Source organism: Sapajus apella, unplaced genomic scaffold (assembly GCF_009761245.1).
Source record: "Sapajus apella isolate SASKATOON/1434 unplaced genomic scaffold, GSC_monkey_1.0 scaffold6, whole genome shotgun sequence".
NCBI lineage: Eukaryota > Metazoa > Chordata > Mammalia > Primates > Cebidae > Sapajus > Sapajus apella.
In genome coordinates this window covers 4,330,796-4,351,543 of record NW_022436946.1, presented here as the reverse complement: position 1 = coordinate 4,351,543, position 20,748 = coordinate 4,330,796, and the positions used below count along the sequence as shown (strand labels likewise).

Sequence of the window (20,748 nt, the reverse complement as noted above, 5' to 3'; positions counted from 1 at the left end):
CAATAGCTTTTTGAAATCTCCTTAGTATTACAAAAACTGAAAGAATTTCAAAAAAGTCACCAGCCCAGTGGACAGGTTTTAAAACTGAGGAAAACATAAAAGAAAATAAATTAGAATAAAAGATCACTGAATTTTTTTTTGTCTGAGGTTTGACTAACCAAATAAACAATTAAAAATTCTATCATTTAGGCTGGACGCGGTGGCTCATGCCTGTAATCCCAGCACTTTGGGAGGCCAAGGCGTGTGGATCATGAGGTCAAGAGATTGAGACCATCCTGGCCAATATGTGAAACACCGTCTCTAATAAAAATACAAAAATTAGCTGGGTGTGGCAGCGCATGTCTGTAGTCCCATCTACTTGGGAGACTGAGGCAGAAGAATTGCTTGAATCCAGGAGGTAGAGGTTGCAGTGAGCCAAGGTTCCACCACTGCACTCCAGCCTGGAGCCTGGCGATGGAGCGAGACTCTGTCTCCAAAAAAAAAAAAATTATATCATTTGGCTTATAAATAGTAAATAAATAAATAAATATCTAAATTGTGCATGGATTCAGCAACTCTAAAGGTTAAAAACAATTCTGCTAACTAACATAAAGTTATGCAGACATTTAAACAAATTGAACAAATGAATTATTCTTTTCTATGTTAATTACTGATTTTTATAAATAAATCAATTATATATATATATATATATATATATATATATATATATATATTTGCAGTTCTATAATGTCCATTTGATGCCACCATATAGATTCTAATTCATTTTATCTATGTTGTCCAATTTTCCTTTTCACGTATAATAAATCACCCAAAATTTTAGTGGCTTAAAACAAACACACATTTCCCATGATATTACAGGTGATTCAGGGATGGGCTGAGTTGGCTAGGGTTGGATGGTCTATAATGGCCTCATGCTCATGTCTGGCAGTTAGTTGGTAGGCTATCTGGTCTACATGGAGGGCTGCGCTGAGCTGGGGCTCTGCTGCTCAAGAAGGTAAACCAGGTTTTTTTCAGACAGTCTCATGGAGTTCCATAGGGCAACAAGAATGGGAGTACCCCAAAATGCATGGACTTTTTAGGTCTCTGCATGTCAGAAGGTCAAACAAAAGTTACCTGACTAAGGCCAGAGTCAGTATAGAAGGGGATTGCTTATAGGCATGTACACATGAAAGATCATTGCTGTAGCACTTTGTAAACAACCTACCATAATTCACAATAGCTCTTCTTTTCCAATGTCAATAAAGAACTGACATTTATATAAATGGTGAGATTATAAATATTTTAGGCCTTGTGGGACACATGGTCTATGTTGTAACTAGTCAACTCCACTACTGTAGCATGAATGTAGCCACAGACAATAGGTAAATGAATGTATGTGACCATATTTCAATAAAACTTTACTTACAAAAAAAGGTAGTGGGATGAATTTTTCCAACACATGGTAATTTGCAGATCTTTAACTTAAACAATTTATAAATTTTCCTCTAAGCACTGTCACATATTTTTGCTTTCACTTAGTTCAGAGTATTTTTGAATCTCCATTTTGACTTCTTCTTTGACCCATGGGTTATTCAGAAGTATGTTGTCAATTTCAAAACTTTTAGGGATTTATCTACTTTTATTTCCATTAAGGATTTCTGGTTTAAATTCTTCTTCAGTCAGAAATCATACTCTTGCATGCTTTTAATCCTCTGAAAATTTTAAGAGCTGCTTTTTGAATTAGCATGAGATCTATTTTGATAAATGTTCCATATACACCTAAAAATATGTATTCTGCAGTTGTTGAGTGGTCTGTGTCAATTAGGTCATATTTGTTCATTAGTGTTCAAATGTTCAATATCCTTATGGACTTTTTGTCCATTTCTCTGGAAGAATCTTATAATAGTTTACCTCTGCTTACCTCCTTCCTTTGTGCTACTAACATATATTTTAGTGCTACATATGTTGTATAACCCATAGGACAGCATTGCTGCTTTTAAATAAGTCAATATCCTTGCATATTTATCTATATATTTAAGCTTCTGCTCTTCATTCCTTACTGTAGTTCCATCCTTCAATCTGAAATAATTTTCCTTCAGTCCAAAGAAGTTCCTTTAGTATTTATTGTGATGCGGGTTTACTGGAAATGAATTCTTCCAGTTTGTGGTTGTCTGAAAATATCTTTATTTCACTTTTTATAAAAAAGGAAATTTCTTTAAGTATAGAATTCTAGGTTGACTTTTTTTTTTTTTAGCATTTTGAAGATGTTCAGATGTCAACTGGTTACAGAGAAACTATGCAAAACAGTGAAACATTTTTAAGTTGAAAAGAAAAACATCTCTATGTAGCCACCAGTTTTATTAGTGCTCTTTTGTAAATATTAAGTGTTTTATCTCTCAACTTTTTTTATTTTTATCTTTCATTATTTTTGGTCTCCAGGAGTTTGACTATAATACACCTAGGCAGTATTTTTGTTTTTGTTTACTTATTCTGCTTAGGGTTTCTGAACTTCTTGAATCTGTAAGACATTTGTCATATTGTCTTTTATCAGTTTTAGAAAATTCTCAGCCATTATCTCTTGAAGCTCCTGTCCTATTCTCGTTTCCTCTTGAACTTCAGTTACAAGTATGCTAGATCTATGAAATTACAAGTATGCTATATTAAACAACTGTCTCAATATCTTTTGCCCTATTTTGCTCTTTATTTTTCTAACTATGCCACTTCAAATTGGGTATTTTCTACTGTACAGTACTTGAGTTCATAAACACTGTCTTTTTCTGTGTCTGGTCTCCATTCAATGAGTTTTTGATTTCAGATACTGTATTTTTGCAGTTCTACAATGTCCATTTGATAAGATTCCAATTCATTTTATCTACGTTGTCCAGTTTTCCTTTTCCTTTTTTTCACACACAAGTTGAGCATTCCAAATCCAAAAATCCATAATCTCGAATGCTCTAAAATCATAAGCTTTAAGTGCTGATGTGATGCTCAAAGTTAATGCTCACTGGAACATGTCAAATTTTGGATTTGAGATGTTAAACCTGCATCCAACTGTTGAAATGCTTTTAGGAAAAGCTTATATAAATTTATATTTTCATTGGTAATGCATAAAGCATATCCATTCACTGCCCTTTTTCACCACTGGGGTGTATAATCATTTAAAAAATTTGTGTCTACTTTTTGGCAGAAAATGGCACCTGTGTAATTTGATTTTCCATCATTAAGGATTACATGCTTTTTCTTTTATTAATAGCCAAATAGAATTTTCTTATGTAGATTATTCCATATCCTTAAAATTTTAGGTTTAAAAAATATTTTAACATATAAACAATGAGGTACAATTAACAGATAACTGTCTTTTCATTTTGACTACCATATTTAAAGTATAGAAATCTTACATTTAAAAAACTTATGCCCAGCAATGTTGAGACATTTCTCCTAGGTGTTATATTCTTAATGTTAGCATTTTGTATGAAACTTTGAAATTTTCTTTCTATCTTTCAGAATAACAGTGCTGGTAATCATAACAGTAGAATCTTAATAATATTAATAGCAGCAAAAACCTAGAAAGCGCTTAAAAGGGCAGAAACGACTCTAGCATTTTACATATATTAATTCACATAATCCTCAAGAGAATACTATAAAGTAGTGTCGATATCATTTTACAGATGATGCAAGGGAAGGTGAATAACTTAAATAATCTCACATATCTAGAAAATAGTGAAGTCACAATTCAAAATTGGGCTGTCTAGATTCAAAGTCTGTCTTCTTAGTCGCCATGCTATTTTACCTATAATGAATGTCTAACTTTTCACTTTGAGATTTACTGATTCACTTATATGTTATACCAGTTTTCGGAAGATTTCAAATTTGTAGCTTGTTTTCACTGGCCCTATCCAAATATTTGCTATGGTATCTTGCCCCAAGAAGGTGCTCTGCCAACTCTTAAAATACAAATTCCTGCAATGAAATGGAATTATATTTAATCAATGACTCATCAATTCATCAATGTTCAAATAATACTTAGATCACAACTCAGAACATGTGTTTTGAATTACACTTAATATTTGACGTCTACCTTTATTACCATGTACTCTGATTTAGTAGCTTTCCAAACACATTTTAGTTTCAAATAACAAATTAAAAAACATTGTTGTATTTATGAATGAATGCATATGTATAAATTGCATTAAGCCATTTTCACGAAGATACGTTGTAATACTTCTACTATTCAAGGCTTTGAACTACAGTGCATTTACATTGTTCTCTACTATAGAGTGCAGGCTTTCTATATCAAATGCATAACATAATTTCTATAGATACAATATTCTTTTGTGATTTGTGTAGCTATTGTAGAGACAAAGGTAGTGTTCTGACTCATATAACACAAAAATTAATTTTAAAAAATTTGCACCATTAATTATGAAAAGAGTCACTAAAGTGGTTTATGATAATATAGCATAGGAAAAAGTAGCATGTCTTAAAAACAATACCTTCTCCAAATTAGTTAGGTAAAGAAGCTGCCCAAGTTTTTTCTGAAGCTGTGATGTAGCAACGGCTTTATCATTTAGTAGTTTTATTCGATTTTGTTCTACCTAAAGAAAATAAAAATAAAAATTTCTTTATTCTCTCTCAGAAAGACAGTTAAATTATATTAAACACATACAATTCTCCAATAATATAAATGTATTCGTTTTTTTAAAAAAACCTATTTATATTCTAAAACACAAGTTTTCAAAATGGACACTAGATAATATATTTCAAATGGCTTTTTATTTTTCCCTTATAAAAGGCACAACTCAATGTAGAGCTCTTTTAAGCAGGAAGTGTCCCTGTGTACCTGAAGTCAGATAAAAATCAGCTCAAATTCTATTATGTATCATTGTTTTTCAGTAATAGATCCATGGGATAAAGAAATGTCAAATGATTTGCTGCTCTGGCCTCAGTGATTTCATGAAATCCAGGAAAGAATCTCTCTGCCCTTCCTTCCTCTGCTCCCCTAGTAGAATATGGCAGACAGAGAAGGAACACTCTAACAAGAGACATTTATTTTCTCAGAAAAACTTACTCACAATTCACATATAATAACTATATCTAAATTTTTCCAAGTTATATTTTCCAAGCTATACAGAAACAGACGTAAAGCACTAAACAAATAAAGAATAAAAATGAATTATAAAGAAAATAATATCTTTTAACAGAGAATAAAAAAAATTGCTGGAGTTATGTTTTCAAACCTGGGTTACAAAGACAAATCTATTAGAAGGTAAGTTGTTAATATTAGTTCGTCATTAGTAAAAGAAACATTGCAAAAGAAAAGGTTTCAGCTGTTCTTAAGGAAGATTTTTCTAGTTCTGATAAAACTGAGGTTAATAGAAAAAAAATCTAAAAAGTGAGAATATCTATTGGTTTTAAGCACCTATAATGTTTTAAACTCAAAAATAGATGAATGTGCAACGTGGAAACAAAATGCATCAAAATAGTGAATGCTAAGCAAGTAACAGACATGAAATCCCTCATCTTTGACTGTTTTTCATCTACAAAGACAATTTTTCATGGGTCAAATTAAAAATGAAGACTAAATACACACTTATAGATCAGTGAGTGCCCTGATTCTGCCTCTTCTTTGGGTCTTGGATATCTGTAACATCTGCTTGCTGTTCCCTTTTCTGTGATTTACTTGCCAATTACCTCGTGTGGTTCAATAATATGAAGAACTGGCGGATTAGGCTTTGGCTCCCTAGGATCACGCACTCTTAGTCGTTCTGTAGCCATTGCAAGTTCATCAACAGCAGACACACGATTCCTCAGAGCCATCCAATATTCATGAAGCAACTGAAGGAACAGAAAAGACAAACCAGTGGTAAAGCATGTAATTAAAACTGGTTAAAATCACCAAGATGTGCCTTAAGCAAAAGTCTTCAATGAGATCTGATATTTTTTTCTCTATGTGTCTAAAGTACAAGTAGTTCCTGGGGTCATTTTTAGGATGAAATGTGAATGAAAAAAATCTCTATAGGATGCTACCTCTTTAGATTCTCAGGAACAGAATACAAAGATTTCTTGGTAGGACCAAAAATCTATAAAGTCTAATGGGTAGACTGACAGAATCTCTTCTCTGTTTTATTTTTTAAAAAAAATTTTTATTATAACATATTTCACATATCTATTTATAAAATGGCAACAAGAATACTAGAATATACAATCAGGTACCCACCACCCAACCTGAGAAAGAATAATATGAATTCCTTGGAAAGGCTCTGTGTGTTCTTTCTCAATTGTATCACTCTCGTTCCTCATATATTCCCCTTTCAGTACCATGGGCCAAACCACTATTCTGGATTGTACTTATCCTTCTACATCTTTCATTGAACTTACACTATGTGAAACATATTCTTTTTTTTTTTTTTTTTTTTTTTGAGACGGAGTTTCGCTCTTGTTACCCAGGCTGGAGTGCAATGGCGCGATCTCGGCTCACCGTAACCTCCGCCTCCTGGGTTCAGGCAATTCTCCTGCCTCAGCCTCCTGAGCAGCTGGGATTACAGGCACGCGCCACCATGCCCAGCTGATTTTTTGTATTTTTAGTAGAGACGGGGTTTCACCATGTTGACCAGGATGGTCTCGATCTCTTGACCTCGTGATCCACCCGCCTCGGCCTCCCAAAGTGCTGGGATTACAGGCTTGAGCCACCGCGCCCGGCCCGTGAAACATATTCTTAATAATTGAGTTATTATACATGTTTCTGAAATTCACAGAAATAGTATCAATCAGCATGCATTTTTTTTGACAGCCTCTCTTCACTAACTTTACATTTTGAGGTAGATCTGGTAAATACGTATAGTAGGAGCTCATTCAATTGCTTTTCTGTGAAAAGGTCTGTAAAGTTATGCAGAACAAAATGTACAAAGATCTGGGAGAACTGCACAATAAGCTCTCCTCTGGACAAAAGGCATGTGGTCAAACTGAGTCCAAAAAAAGAATATAGGGGCAACTGCACATTATACATAACACTGTCTTCTTCCATGGCTTACAGTAATTAACTGTGTTAATGTGCTTTCTATTCACAAGAGTAATGTGTGAGAAAAAAATTATTATGAAGCAATGATTTCGATATTTTAAAAGTATTCCCCAATTTATGGCATATCAACTGATAGTACAAATAACTATCTTTCTGCAAAAAATTTTTATCCTACTTTAAAAGGGACTTTTAAAAGATATTGAATAAGATTATGACATTATAAATGAAACACTTCTTTCCTTCCTCTACCTATCTCACCTGTAAAGCAGGACAATGGATAACCTATCCAAATAAAACAATAATTCAAAATTAATGAATTGTGGAATCTCAAGTACAGATTTATAATATGATGGAATTATTAAAGTACAAATATGAAAGGGCACATTGTGCTTTATTCATTGGAACAGTTTCCAGACTTATAGGATGAGAAGTATTTACTATGTTCCTGAATCTTTAAGGCTGTTGATTGCCTGTTATTCACAGAACTAAAACAAAACAAAACATTAATTTCAAACAATAGCAGTGAAAGATAAAGCTAATAATAGTATGAAACACATTCCCAGCTAAACAAAAAGTTTCATATAAGTTTCAGTTTAATAATGATTTTCTTTTAGTAATTTAATAAACAGAATGTCTTTGAGTATTACAGTCTTTTCTATCCTTTATTACAACAATTAAATTTTAGGCAAAGAGAACTTATGCCACCTCCATCTCTAAAGAAGAGTATACAAAACTAGAGAGAGAAAAAGAAAAGTAGCAATTAAAATTCATGTAAAAAAGGAGAATTTTTAATATTGGAAGGAAATTTTAAAATACTATACCTTATATTCTTTCTTCCATGCTTCGAAGAGATCCATTGAAGTGCTGCCTTCATCAACAAATTCAACATCAAATCTATGTGATTTTGCAAATGATAGTATTGCTTTCATAGATCGCTCTGTCTCACTTATTGCCCAGAGACCCCGGGTTGTGGTAGGTACTCGATCATCCACCAGTCCTTCTTCATCTTCTATCATCTCCTCAAATATTGCAGTCTGGCCTTTGACTCTGAAAACATACCAGAACAAAACAACGTTAACTGCTATCAGTGAGTAAGAAGCACTGTAAATGAGTGATATTAGCAAAACAAATACAGAAGCAAGGTCAGTAACTTTTCAACAACTTTCAATGTAAGGTCTAAAAGAACATGTTTGCAAGTCTTTGGAAAAACCAAGACAACCCTGAAAAAGCTGAAAACATAAATTTGGCCAGTTTTTTTTTTTTTTTTAATTCTATTATGTCAGCAGTCATAAATAGAAAGACTATTCACCATAACACAACACAAAAATCTTGTTTTCTTCCTTGACATACAGAAGTGAATACATGGCGAGGAAATATGTGGGGAGAATTTCTATTTTAGAGAAATTGTATCTGTTGGAGATGAATAAACATAATTTGGATAGAAACATGAAGAAATGTATTATTTACTTCAGTAGTAACAAAAACAGATTTGACCTAAAATAGAAAGAATGGTGAAATACCAGGATGAAAGTAGACACATTTATTATTCTAACAAGCTTCACTCTGAGAATCCAGGTGTTTGTGACAAGGTTTGCTTATGGTTTTATTAAAGTAATAACATAGCTGATTGTGTCACTTTATTCTTGAAGAAGTTATACTGGACATTATGAGTTCTTCCTTGAAGAATAGTAAAATGCTAGCAAAACCTGTATAATTCAAATCCACTTGACTCTAGAGTCTGGGATTTTACCACTCCCCAAAACTGCACCTCAATTAATTATAAATTACTACATCATGAACATTTAGTGGGTAACTTCTGGGTAGGTAAAACTGGGAATATTAAACAATCAAATTTCCAAAGTACTAATCAATTTAATTAAAGAAACAATATAATAAAGGTTACTGTGGAGAAAATATAGTCTTTGATACTGAGTCTTACAAAATGTTTCACTTTCATGATGGGTAACATAATCAAATAGAAAACTTACGTGTTGGAAAATAGCTTTGATTCATACTCTGTGAACAATTCATCAGCTTTACAAAAGACACAGCTGGAAAAAAGAGATTAATAGAGAAATATTCACAAACATAATCAGCAATCTGGTAATTTTAAGGAGACGCTTAGTATTTTGACTTCATTTTTCATTATACTAGATATGCCATTTTAGAAAAAAAAAATCACATGGTTTATCATACATTGTCCTTATGATTTTTTCTCTAAATAAGATTAATAATATATCTCTTTCTACTTCTGCCTCAATTAAAATGAAAAAACCTTTATTATATGGGTCAATTGTTTCTTCTCTAAGAAATCTAGCTTAAAGAAATGATACCATGTCATTGTATGATTTCTTCTATTACCTACCAGTTGAGAGGAAGCCTGGCTGGTCGGAGGTGGCAGATTGTTGCAGACTCAATAACATTACGAGATGGAGGTCCCTCCAGGTTTTTTACAGCATCTCTTACTAGCTTCTGGCATTTATTTAGCTCTTCCATTTGTGTTGTAAGTAGGAACTGAAGACCTCTGCAATCATGGAACCTGATTCCCATCAGCACCACAGACAACACAAAGAAAAGAATAATGGTCTATTTCCTGAGATTCAGAAGATGGTTGCCAAGCAAAGTGTTAAAGAAACTGTTTGCTGTTTTTTTTTTTTTTTTTTTTTTTGAGACGGAGTTTTGCTCTTGTTACCCAGACTGGAGTGCAATGGCGCGACCTCGGCTCACCGCAACCTCCGCCTCCTGGGTTGAGGCAATTCTCCTGCCTCAGCCTCCTGAGTAGCTGGGACTACAGGCACGTGCCACCATGCCCAGCTAATTTTTTTTTGTTTTGTACTTTTAGTAGAGACGGGGTTTCACCATGTTGACCAGGGTCTTGATCTCTTGACCTCTGCGCCCGGCCTGTTTTTGTTTTTGTTTTTTTAACCAGCCACATTTGAGTGAGTTTTCCTTCAGAGTGCATTCAAAGTATAATACTGGGGTGTCTACTATAAAAGATACCAAAAAATTTGATAGTCCTCTACTCAGGAACTGAAAAAGAGCATGAAAAATGTATGTCTCTATCTCAGATATCCTTGAAAGAGCAGGATGACCATATTCTTCTGTTTTAAACCTGACTACAGATGGCCCTCTTGACATCCTTGCTCTTTAAGAGGAGATGCCTGCAGGACGAAACATAACATAAAAGCAGAAAACTGGAAAGAAGAAAAATGGCTAAGAATTATATTCCTTGGTTGAAAAAATATATATATATGTGTGTGTATATGTAGATATACTTAATTAAATCTGTAATTGTGACCTTTGGCACACACTTTTCCTGTGTAATTTCATTAGTTACGAATGCTCACATTATGAAGTGTAAAATATTAAAGTAACTAAAGTAACAGAGGTATGTGGCAGGAGTTAAATCCAATTATAGACCCATAACCATTTTTATAAACTGTGAATAAAGAGGGTTGCAAAAAAAGAAGTATGAATGTATGTGTATACGTTTATGAAAGGAGAAAGAAAGCCAAGAATAATAAGAAATTAGAAACTAGAAAATACAAGGAGGATTTCTTTGCTATAAAAGTTATGAGTAGATACTTTTTCTTCATATTTTCTTACTTCTCTGACATAGAAAGCTTGCCAGTTTGCTGCTTGTAGTTGCTGGTTATTTCATTTCGCACTCGTTGAACAAGCTCCTCATCAATAGTAAATTCTATTGCTCTGTGGATCACATTTAGCCACCAAGGAGAATTAGAATGAATCTGCAAAAAAGGTAGCAGTTAATCAATTAATAGATTTTTTTTAGTACTCTAGGCTTCCATTTCTGGGAAGGGTGATGTCAAAATTCAAATAAAATAATAAATGCTATTCTCAAAGAGACTACACAGAGGGGAGATGAGTATACATATTCCATGTACAATGCTCACTTCCTCTTTTGAAAACATAATTAAAGAGAACACATATATTCTAACTTCTCTGGATAAATAAGAATTTATTGTTTGGACTTATATAACAAAGCTGTAACTAAAAAAATTCTTTATATGTGAAAAGGTCACAGGTCTCTTTAACAGCATAAGAAGGAAAGCCTTCATTCTAATCTTTAACTAATTGAACTAGATTCTACTTAATGAATAATCTACAATAGCTAACAAAATTATTTCCCAGGATAGTAAATAATTAATGAATTAGGAAGACAAAAATTTACAATACCTGATTTAAAAATTGAAAATAAAAGTGTATTTGTGTAACCTCTTTAAATTTTGCTACTGATTTCATAAAAGAGAAATTTTAGAAATGACAAATGGTATATATTCTGCAGTAAAAACACCTACGGTTCTAATGTTTTAACATCTTAAAACAACTCAGAAACAAAAATCAAAAGGAGGTTATAGAAGTCTTTACTTTCTTCAAAAGACAACTGTTATATACTCACGGTAAGAGAAAACCCGTAAGAGTTCAAAATAAAGAGAATCTCAAAATAGCTGACTTATCTAGCATCTGTTCATTCAACCAATAATCATTGTTAACAGTAAATAACTTGTATTGTGAGTCAGGCAATGTACTAGGTGCTAAGAATTCCAAGGAGTTGGGGAGAGATAGCAAGGGGAGAGATACCAGATGTAGGTGGTGGGGAGGAAGGCAGCAAATCACACCGCCACGAAAAAAAAAAAAAAAGAAATTCAAATTTCTCCCCACAAAAAAAACAAAACCAAAACTGTTATCTGCAGGCAAACACAGGTAAGAAACACTGCATTGTGGGGTACCTTTCTTTGAAGCTCATGGATGGTCTGCTGCACAGGATATAAAGCTTGTTGGGCTTCAGCAACTTCTGTATTACACTTGCTCATATAGTGCTCTCGCAGCTGTTTGGCCTGTGTTGAAACAGAAAATATAAACCTTCACTCCTGATCTAGAACATAATGTAGTATGATGTTTCAAGAATGGGTCATTTAGTATATTTAAAGCTACTTCATTTAAACATAAAACTACAAGTATACTGTAGAGAACATAGAAGTCATGCTAAAAATTCCTTATGTATGGAAGTTAACAAACTTTACCTGTCCAAGTAACAAAATTTAAGAAATTTCAAAGATTTGTTTGACAAATTTTTATTTAAATTAATATTTTTTCGTTAGAATAAGCAAAGAAGGCACACCTTTCTAAAATTTGGCTAATTTATTAACAAATTTGGCTAAAATTTGTTACAATTTATTAGAGTTACTGCAGTTTAAAAATAATCCTTTAGAATATACAGTAATACAGGTGTTAGGGACTGAATTTTGTTTCCCCAAAATTCATACGCTGATGCTCTAAGAAAATAGATTTTAAATGTTCTCACTACAAAAAAATAAGTGTGAGGTAATGGTTATGTTAGTTTGATTCAGCTATTCCAGTGTCCACATATATCAAAACATCACTTTCTAAAACATAAATATGTAAAATTTTTGTCAATTAAAATAGTTTGCCAGGCCTCTTTAGCCCCCAAAACAACCAGTGCAAATAGGCTGTGCAAACTTATACATCTCATTTTTTACCTTGTTGATACATATAAAGGTTCCACTTCAGGTTTGATACATTTCAAGCACACATACTCTTTTGATTTTAGCTCTTTAATGCTTAAAAAAAGCAAAAATCCCCAGAAGAATCTGCATAAAAAGCTATTAACAATTTACAGTAAAATAATTTACTATATCACTCTTTTCAATATCATTCTTTTTAGTAAGAGTCAACACTTTTTGTAGAGGAAACTCTTTGAGAGAACTTAAAACTTACCAAAAACTTACCGCCTTTAAAAATACACATAAAGGTGGAGAAAGAGCAAAAGTTTATATATTTACTAAGCTATATCTTTTGTAGACCTGCCATGAGATCAAAGTTTCCTTTTTAAAACTTAATTACATTCCGTCTGTTGGCTACCAACAGCCATATCTACAACAAGCATTTATCACATAACTGCAGGTAAATCAGCAGAGAAGCCAAATAATACATACTGCTGCCATTCTCTGCCACCTAAAACAACAACAAAATCTGAAACATCAAAGCAATAGGAAAACATGATTACATTTATTTAAATGTTGTATGTCCTACGATATACATGGAGCATAAAGTCTGAAGATAATATACTTTTATAGACAGAATGAAAAAAATAATAATGACCTCTTCCTCAAGTCGACCATCACGCAAGGTAGGAGGTATCCCTGGGTGCTTGGCTATCAACAATTCCATCAAGTTATGGGTGGCATGAAGTCTCTACAAACACATCAAAGGCAATAATTATGACAGTCAATGCAGAAGACTCTGAAGAGAACCTAATATTAATAAGGCGCACAGAACACTAACAGCACATTAAGAACATATCACTAAATACTTTTCCTATAAAACAATCTGAGTACTACCGCTTTGTTTTCTTTACTCAAGAGCAGGGTATTAAAAGTCTAGGACCTGCCTTTTGTAACCCTTATCCATGCAGAATATAAGATTTATGGCCAGGAGCAGTGGTTCACACCTGTAATCCCAGCACTTTGGGAGGCAAAGACGGGCAGATCACGAGGTCAGAAGATCGAGACCATCCAGGCTAACACGGTGAAACCCCGTCTCTACTAAAAATGCAAAAGAAAAAATTAGCCAGATGTGGTGGTGCACGCCTGTAGTCCCAGCTACTTGGGAGGCTGAGGCAGGAGAATCCTTTGAACCAGGGAGGTGGAGGTTGCAGTGAGCCGAGATCATGCCACTACACTACAGCCTCGGTGACACAGCGAGACTCCATCTCAAAAAAAAAAAAAAAAAAAAAAAGACTTATATTCAATTTTTCCTCACCTTCCAATTTTCCATATGTTTCTCTAAAAACCCACTGTGGTACACTGGACATGCTACTCCCCAGTCTGAATGTTAATGACATCTTACCTGGGACTCAAGCCTAAACTTGCCAAAATGAATAAAACTATCTTTACTTCCTATTTAGCTAGAGAGTCTTTTCTATATGAGTCAATGACAGACTAAAGAAGGGAAAGAGAAACAAGTGCTATAATTAAAATGTCCAAATCTCCCTAAAGACCTCTAAAAATTATCATTAGGTAAATTTTATTGCTTACTTCCTTTTCTTATTAACGAAAACCATGTGAATAAATATGTTGATATTCATAAGCAAAAGTGATAAAACTGACCTACTCTTTCAAGTACCTGTATCTGGAGCTATTTTTAAATGTAGCTTACATGGAATAACCTTGTCAGGCTTGTGCCCAAAACTTCCCTGAATGGAACAGTAGTGATTCTCAAATGTTAGTGTATATACAAATCACTTAAAATGCTTATTGAGAAGACTGAATCCCAAATTGCGTCCTCAGTGATTATGACTATTTGTTACCATTTATCCTCTTATTCAGAAAAATTATTTTGTTTAAAAAATAAAACAGAATACATATGAAACTGTTTAGTGTTTACTTACTTGAAGTGAATCAGTTTTCAGCTTTCCTTTGTGTTCCTCTGACGAGCGCAACACTTCTCTGTACAATTCTGCTGCCAAGGCATACTCACCTAAAGAATTAAAATGTATTTAAAGTGTAAGAGAGTCACATATTTAGCTCCCAATGTCATCTAATTGTCGATTATTTAAGAATACTGTAAACATACAACATAATGAATATAACTATTGTTGTAAGTAAAGCAATTTGACTTGGTATTAATGACCGTCCTAGTTTTAAAAAAAGCTGAGTACAGTTCCTTTTTTAATTCCACGGAATACAATGTTCTTATATTACATTTGTAATGTTTTAAAATTATACTAAAATGTTTATAATTAAACCTATTTGTAATGCTTTAAGATTATGCTACTGAATAAACTTTTAATTTAGACAAAAAAATATTTCCTCTTGCTAAAATTAATAGGTGCCAATCAGTAGTAACTGTGATGTTTGAAAATCAGGATATATTTAAGGTAATTATTATAGACTATTTATAAACAAATATTTAAGACACTCCAACCAACCTACACATAATCATCAGAAAAATAATATACTATTCTTGGTTGCTATTATTGTTCTTGGTATTAGGCCAAATAGTTTGCAATTAAGTTTCATGTCAAAAATTTAGGGATCTCCTCTCTACTTTTGGTCACACAAATCATAGTGAGTCTGAGATGTATGCTGTTTCTGCTGTTCATAATTACCAGCTCATTTAAATACAGCAATTCAAAAAGTGTCAATTAAAGCACAGGCTGGCAAAGTATGACCCATGGGTCATTTCTACTCTCTCTCTGCATTTCTGTTGGGCCCATCGGCTTAAAATGAATTTAACATATTTAAACAGCTGAAAAATTTGAAAAAAATATTTTGTGACATGTGAAAATTAAACTTCAGGGTCCATAAATAGTTTTATTAGAACCCGGCTCTGCTCATTTGTTTTGTACTGCCTGTGCTGCTGTTGTACTACAACAGCTGAGCTGATAGCTGCACAGAGACCTTATGGTTTGCAATGCCTAAACTATTATCTGCTTCTTTACAGAGAAAGCTTGATGATACCTTAATAGAAGGAGAGACGAACATTTTTAATCTATCTTAATTGTTGTTTGGAAAATTCGAAACAGGTAAATTATAAATACTAATAAAGTAAAAATTAACAGCGGCAAAACCATGCAATCAATACCAAAAAAATGTGTAGAAATGTTCTACTTATTTGCTAAGAAAGTTTTTCCTAAGTATCACACATACTTGCTTTTAAAGAAAACTTCAAGCTTGTTTTACGAATATCACATAATTAGGCCCATATATATATATATATATATGTATATATATATATGGGCCTAATTATGTGTGTGTGTGTGTGTGTGTGTGTGTATATATATATATATATATATATAAAGCTCATATATATTTATGTGTATATAGATATAAAGCTCATTTTATACATACATATGCAAACCTTTGTAAATTTTGAAGTTGGTTCTTTTCTTAGTTCATATTTAAGTATACATACATATCTTAACTTTGGTAAAATCTACATAAAATTTACCACCTTAGCCTTTTTCAAGTGTGCAGTTCACTGGCATTATGTATATTCAGTGTTGTGCAAAACACCTGATTTAAAAATTGTTTTTGAAACAATAGTTCTTATATCATTGCTTTATATCTAATTCTATTAGTTATCTAATACAAAGCTTTCTAAAACACACATTTTCAAACAACTGTAGAGTCAGCCAATTTCTATTTCCTTTAATAAGGGAGATTATTTTTACAATAGTTACATTATAATATAGGCATTAACACTAAATTAACTTCACAGTGAGTTCTCTTTTTTAGTTAAGAGTCTTATTAAAGCTTTCAAAAGACATTATGAAATCTATCAGTATTTATACTATCATATATAGAGAATAATTCATTAAACCATTTTCTCTTCATAATTACCATACCTTTTAAAGAAGGTATAGTGATTAGGCTCTAATGTAAAGCAGGTGAATTTGATCTATTCACTATGATACTTGGTTTTCCATGTTTATTTTTAAAAAGACATGCTTTCTGAGGAAGAAACAAAAATACTCATTCAATATTACAAAGGTTTAAGACAAATTTGGAAATACTCATTCTTGGCCACTTGGTGGTGCTAACATTTCTAAGTAAACTGCAGTGGATTTAATACTGCCAAACTGATTTTCTATAAAAACCATCTGGAGAAAACACATTGTTCAAAATTAGAATAATCTAGTGTGTTTAATACCAGTCAAGGAGAATCTCAAAATACGGATTAACGTATCATATGTATTTATTCATATATGAGCACATCTTTTTTATAGTTTAAAATTAATTTTAATTTCTTTTAAAAGGCAGACCTTCACTGTCTGATCTTCACATTAGAAGAATCTAATTTATGTAAGTTACATATGTAATGTTACTTTAAAAAATGAATATTGTTTAACACATCACTATGAAGTTAATGAAAACTAAAAGCAGCAAATCTATTACTCTTAGGTTGAAAATTACAATTAAATTCAGCAGGAACATATCCTCTATTAATGGACTTTTGGTAGCATATTTCTCTTGGTAACCAGCAATTGTTTTCTGTAGTTTCACACACAGAAAGAAAAGAGCAATGATGTAGCTTCTGTTATGCAACAGTGTAGTATTTTGACATAGAAGCTTATTATATGTTGACCCTGATAGGGTGCAACTGTGATGGTAAATAATCAGAGGAGGAACCCTTTTTCCTGGTCCTCATATTATATATAACTACAGATCAGGGGAAAGTAAATATGAAAAGGGGACAAGAAGAAAAAGCCAAGGGAGGAAATTCACTCACTGTCTAAGCTTCTGAACCATAACAGAATAAAATGAGGAATGCAATTTTAAAATCAAGATGGGAAAATTGAAATTTATTTTTATTATTCTGACAATCTACAACTACTGTATTATTCCATTTCAAAAATTTTTGACTATGAGTTTTAACCTACTATAGACAGCACAATATTGAGGTTTATAATAAAAAAGTATTATTTGATTTGAAATAAAAAGATTCAGGGCACATTCTGTCAATTAACTAAAATCTCAAGAAGGCAACTAAGCTTTTCTGGAACTCAGTTTCCTAAGTGAAATGTGGATAATACCTCAATCTCTGGGCACTTGTAATGATAAAATAGCATAAATACATGAAAGTGTTACGTATAACATAAAAATCTTAGACAGTATTTCTCAGGTATAAAGCTACATTTTTAATGACCTGAAAATATTTTAAATATGTTCATTATTCATGTATTTTCAAGGACAAGAACACATTTCTCATCTGCAATAGTCAAGTAGTCTATTGAGTTTAATCATGACTATTCAATTAATTTGGCACTGGGAGAAACTGGTATTAGATATGACACGTATTTTCCCAATTTTTGCCTAATTATTTCCACACTGATAAATAGAAAACCTTGATTAAAAAAAAAACTCTATTAAAATAGTTGCCTTGTTTAGTTTTTCACTATGGATTGTAAAGCAAAAAATTTTTTTAGACTTTAGATTGATATCTAGACTATCACATAGTCACAGGACAAGGTTAGCAACTAAGATGACCATGATGATAATAACTGTTAGAGAAAATGCAAACTTGCAAACGCTGCTAGCTTACTTGAGGACTTTCTAGGGAGTGTCCTAGAGGGAAGATTTGCTCACAAAGTAACATGCATTATATGTGAACAATTTAACAGGAATATATAATAATATGCCCTTTTCTATTACTAGTTATTGATAACAGAATTTACATTGTGAGCAGGTAGAAAGTGGTAAGAATCTAAGGTAACCTTCATATTATTATAATCAATAATGTAATTCTTCATCTATATGTTTTTATAAAGTTTTCAATATGCTTCCACATTTTGTATTAAGAACGATAGTTGAAGCAAGTAAAAAGCACCTGTATGTTTTATTGACAAAGACACAGAGGTTCGGAAATCTTGACTAATATACTCCATTTCACAGGGTTCCAACTGCAACATGTAAGAAGGACAATCCTTTTCAGTTCTTGTCTAGAGCTATTTCTACTCAGCTTCTGAGAATCCTTATAACTCTATTCAAGTATCTAGCACAGTAAGAGTCACTTTCCATTTCTGGTTCTCTTACGCTAAAGAGCTAACAACTAAAGACAGGCTACTCAACGAGGCTTAATGTAAGAATATTTCCTTATATTCTACAAAAAGCACACATTTCTTTGGGTAACTGATTTCTTTGTACTTCATCTGCTCTTTTTTAAATTTCTTAAGGTAGCAGCGGAAGTCTCCAATTTGAAACTTTCTTTTCTAGTACATATCTAGTGCTATAAATTTCTTAATTACTGATTTGCTGCCTCCCCCAAATTTTGATATTTCATTTTTATTTAACTCAAAATACCTCCTACCTTCCCTTTTACTTTTAACCCAAAGATTTAAAAGTGTGTTACTTAATTTCAAAGTATTTGGGGACTTTCCAGTTATCCTTCTGTTATTGGTATCTACCACTGTGGGCATAGAACACACTCTGTAGGCATGAATTCTTTGAAATTTACTGACTTGTTTTATAGCCCAGAATATGCCCTATCTTGATATACATTTGACACGTACTTGAAAACAGAGTGTATTCTTCTTTGGTTGGGTAAAGTATTCAATAAACACTGATTAGATATATTGGTGACAGTGTTGTTTGAGCTATGTATGTCCTCACTTATTTTCTACTTATTCTACACAACTGAGAGAGGGATGTAGAAATATCTGACAATAATTATTGTTTATTTCTCAATATAATTCTATCAGTTTTCAATATTTATTTTGAAACTCTTGTTTTAGGTACATTAATATTTAGAATTTTTTTCTCTAGTGATAAAGTAACATCCTTTATCATTGATAATATTCTTTGCTCTGAAATCTACTTAAGAAGCTCCAGTGGTACAATCGGTTAGCAGGCAGTATTAATAAGAAATCTATTTTACTTAATAGGAATATAGTGGCTTTATCTTTCTTTTGATTAGTGTTAACATATCTTTTTTTATCCTCTTATATTTACATCTTTAAATATAAAGCAGGCTTCTTATAGAGAGCATATTGAGGATTATTGTTTTTTAATACAGTCTGACAATCCAGGACTCTTAATTGGGATATTTAGACCGTTACATCTTATATGACCACTGATAAGCTGATCTACTATCTTGCTGTTTGTTTTCTAATCAACTCGTCTGTTTTTTGCCCCATTTTTTCCTTTATGTTTTTTTTAAGATTGAAGATTTTTAATTTTTTTTTTTTTTTTTTTTTGAAACAGAGTCTCACTCTGTTGCCAGGCTGGGGTGCAGCAGCATGACCTTAGCTTACAACCTCTGCCTCCTGGGTTCAAGTGATTCTCTTGCCTCAGCCTCCCGAGCAGGTGGGACTACAAGTGTGCACCAAAACACCCAGCTAATTTTTGTATTTTTAGTAGAGATGGTGTTTCGCCATGTTGGCCAGGATGGTCTTGATCTCCTGACCTTGTGATACGTCCACCTTGGCCTCCCAAGCCACCGTGCCCAGTCGATTTTTTTATTATTATCTTCTTATCTACTCTTTTGGATTATTACCTCTAACTCTTTGTTGTATTCTGAAGTGGTGACCGTGTAGGATGCACATTTTCCTTTTGTAACAGTCTAATTTCAGGTAATATTTTACCTCTTATTATATACCATAATAATCTTACAACAGTATACATCCATGCTTCCCCAGACTTTTTGTTTTTGCACATTGTACATCTACATGATATAAAACCCACAATATATTTCTTCCTGTTTTTCCTCTTTGGTGACTCCAACACATTTATATTAGGCCATTTGAAGTTGTCCACAACTTCACTGATGCTCTTTTCAAAATTTTCAGTCTTCGTCCTTTGTTTTTCATGTTGGCAAGTTTCTTTACTATTCTATAATTTGACTTTGTTGATTTTTTTCTTAGGTGATATCTAATCTATTTAAGTGAATTTTTTCATATTTGACATTGAAATTTCTAGAAGTTTGATTGTATGTTTTCAATGTTTCTACTTAACATGCTTAATCTACACTCCTGAACCTATGGAATACATTTTTAATGTTTCTCATATTTATATGGAAAGGCGTCTATATGGTGTTTATTAAAAGTGCCAGTTATATAACTTCTGCTTCCAGCCAAGATAGAGTAACAGAGAATGGATTTACTCTCCTCCCTATAAAAACTACAATAACAGACAAAATACATGAAATGACAGTTTGTAAGATATTAGGCATAACACAAAAAAAGAGTGATCCCTGAGAGATGGGGAAGC

General features: G+C 32.6%; 1 protein-coding gene across 7 annotated transcripts in view; it reads right to left on the bottom strand.

Moving 5' to 3' along the window:
* SHPRH (SNF2 histone linker PHD RING helicase) overlaps nt 1-20,748 on the bottom strand; it is an 85,847-nt gene that overhangs the window by 32,318 nt on the left and 32,781 nt on the right. For all 7 annotated transcript variants that reach the window (XR_004267732.1, XM_032274527.1, XM_032274531.1 and 4 more), the window contains exons 15-23: nt 14,430-14,518; nt 13,142-13,234; nt 11,749-11,856; nt 10,604-10,746; nt 9,363-9,536; nt 8,986-9,048; nt 7,819-8,044; nt 5,671-5,814; nt 4,473-4,574 (exon numbers count right to left, since the gene is read on the bottom strand). Coding sequence is in view for 6 of the 7 variants with exons in the window: in XM_032274527.1 (XP_032130418.1) it covers nt 4,473-4,574; nt 5,671-5,814; nt 7,819-8,044; nt 8,986-9,048; nt 9,363-9,536; nt 10,604-10,746; nt 11,749-11,856; nt 13,142-13,234; nt 14,430-14,518 (1,142 nt within the window). In the remaining variant the exon portion in view is untranslated. The remainder of the gene's footprint in view (nt 1-4,472; nt 4,575-5,670; nt 5,815-7,818; nt 8,045-8,985; nt 9,049-9,362; nt 9,537-10,603; nt 10,747-11,748; nt 11,857-13,141; nt 13,235-14,429; nt 14,519-20,748) is intronic.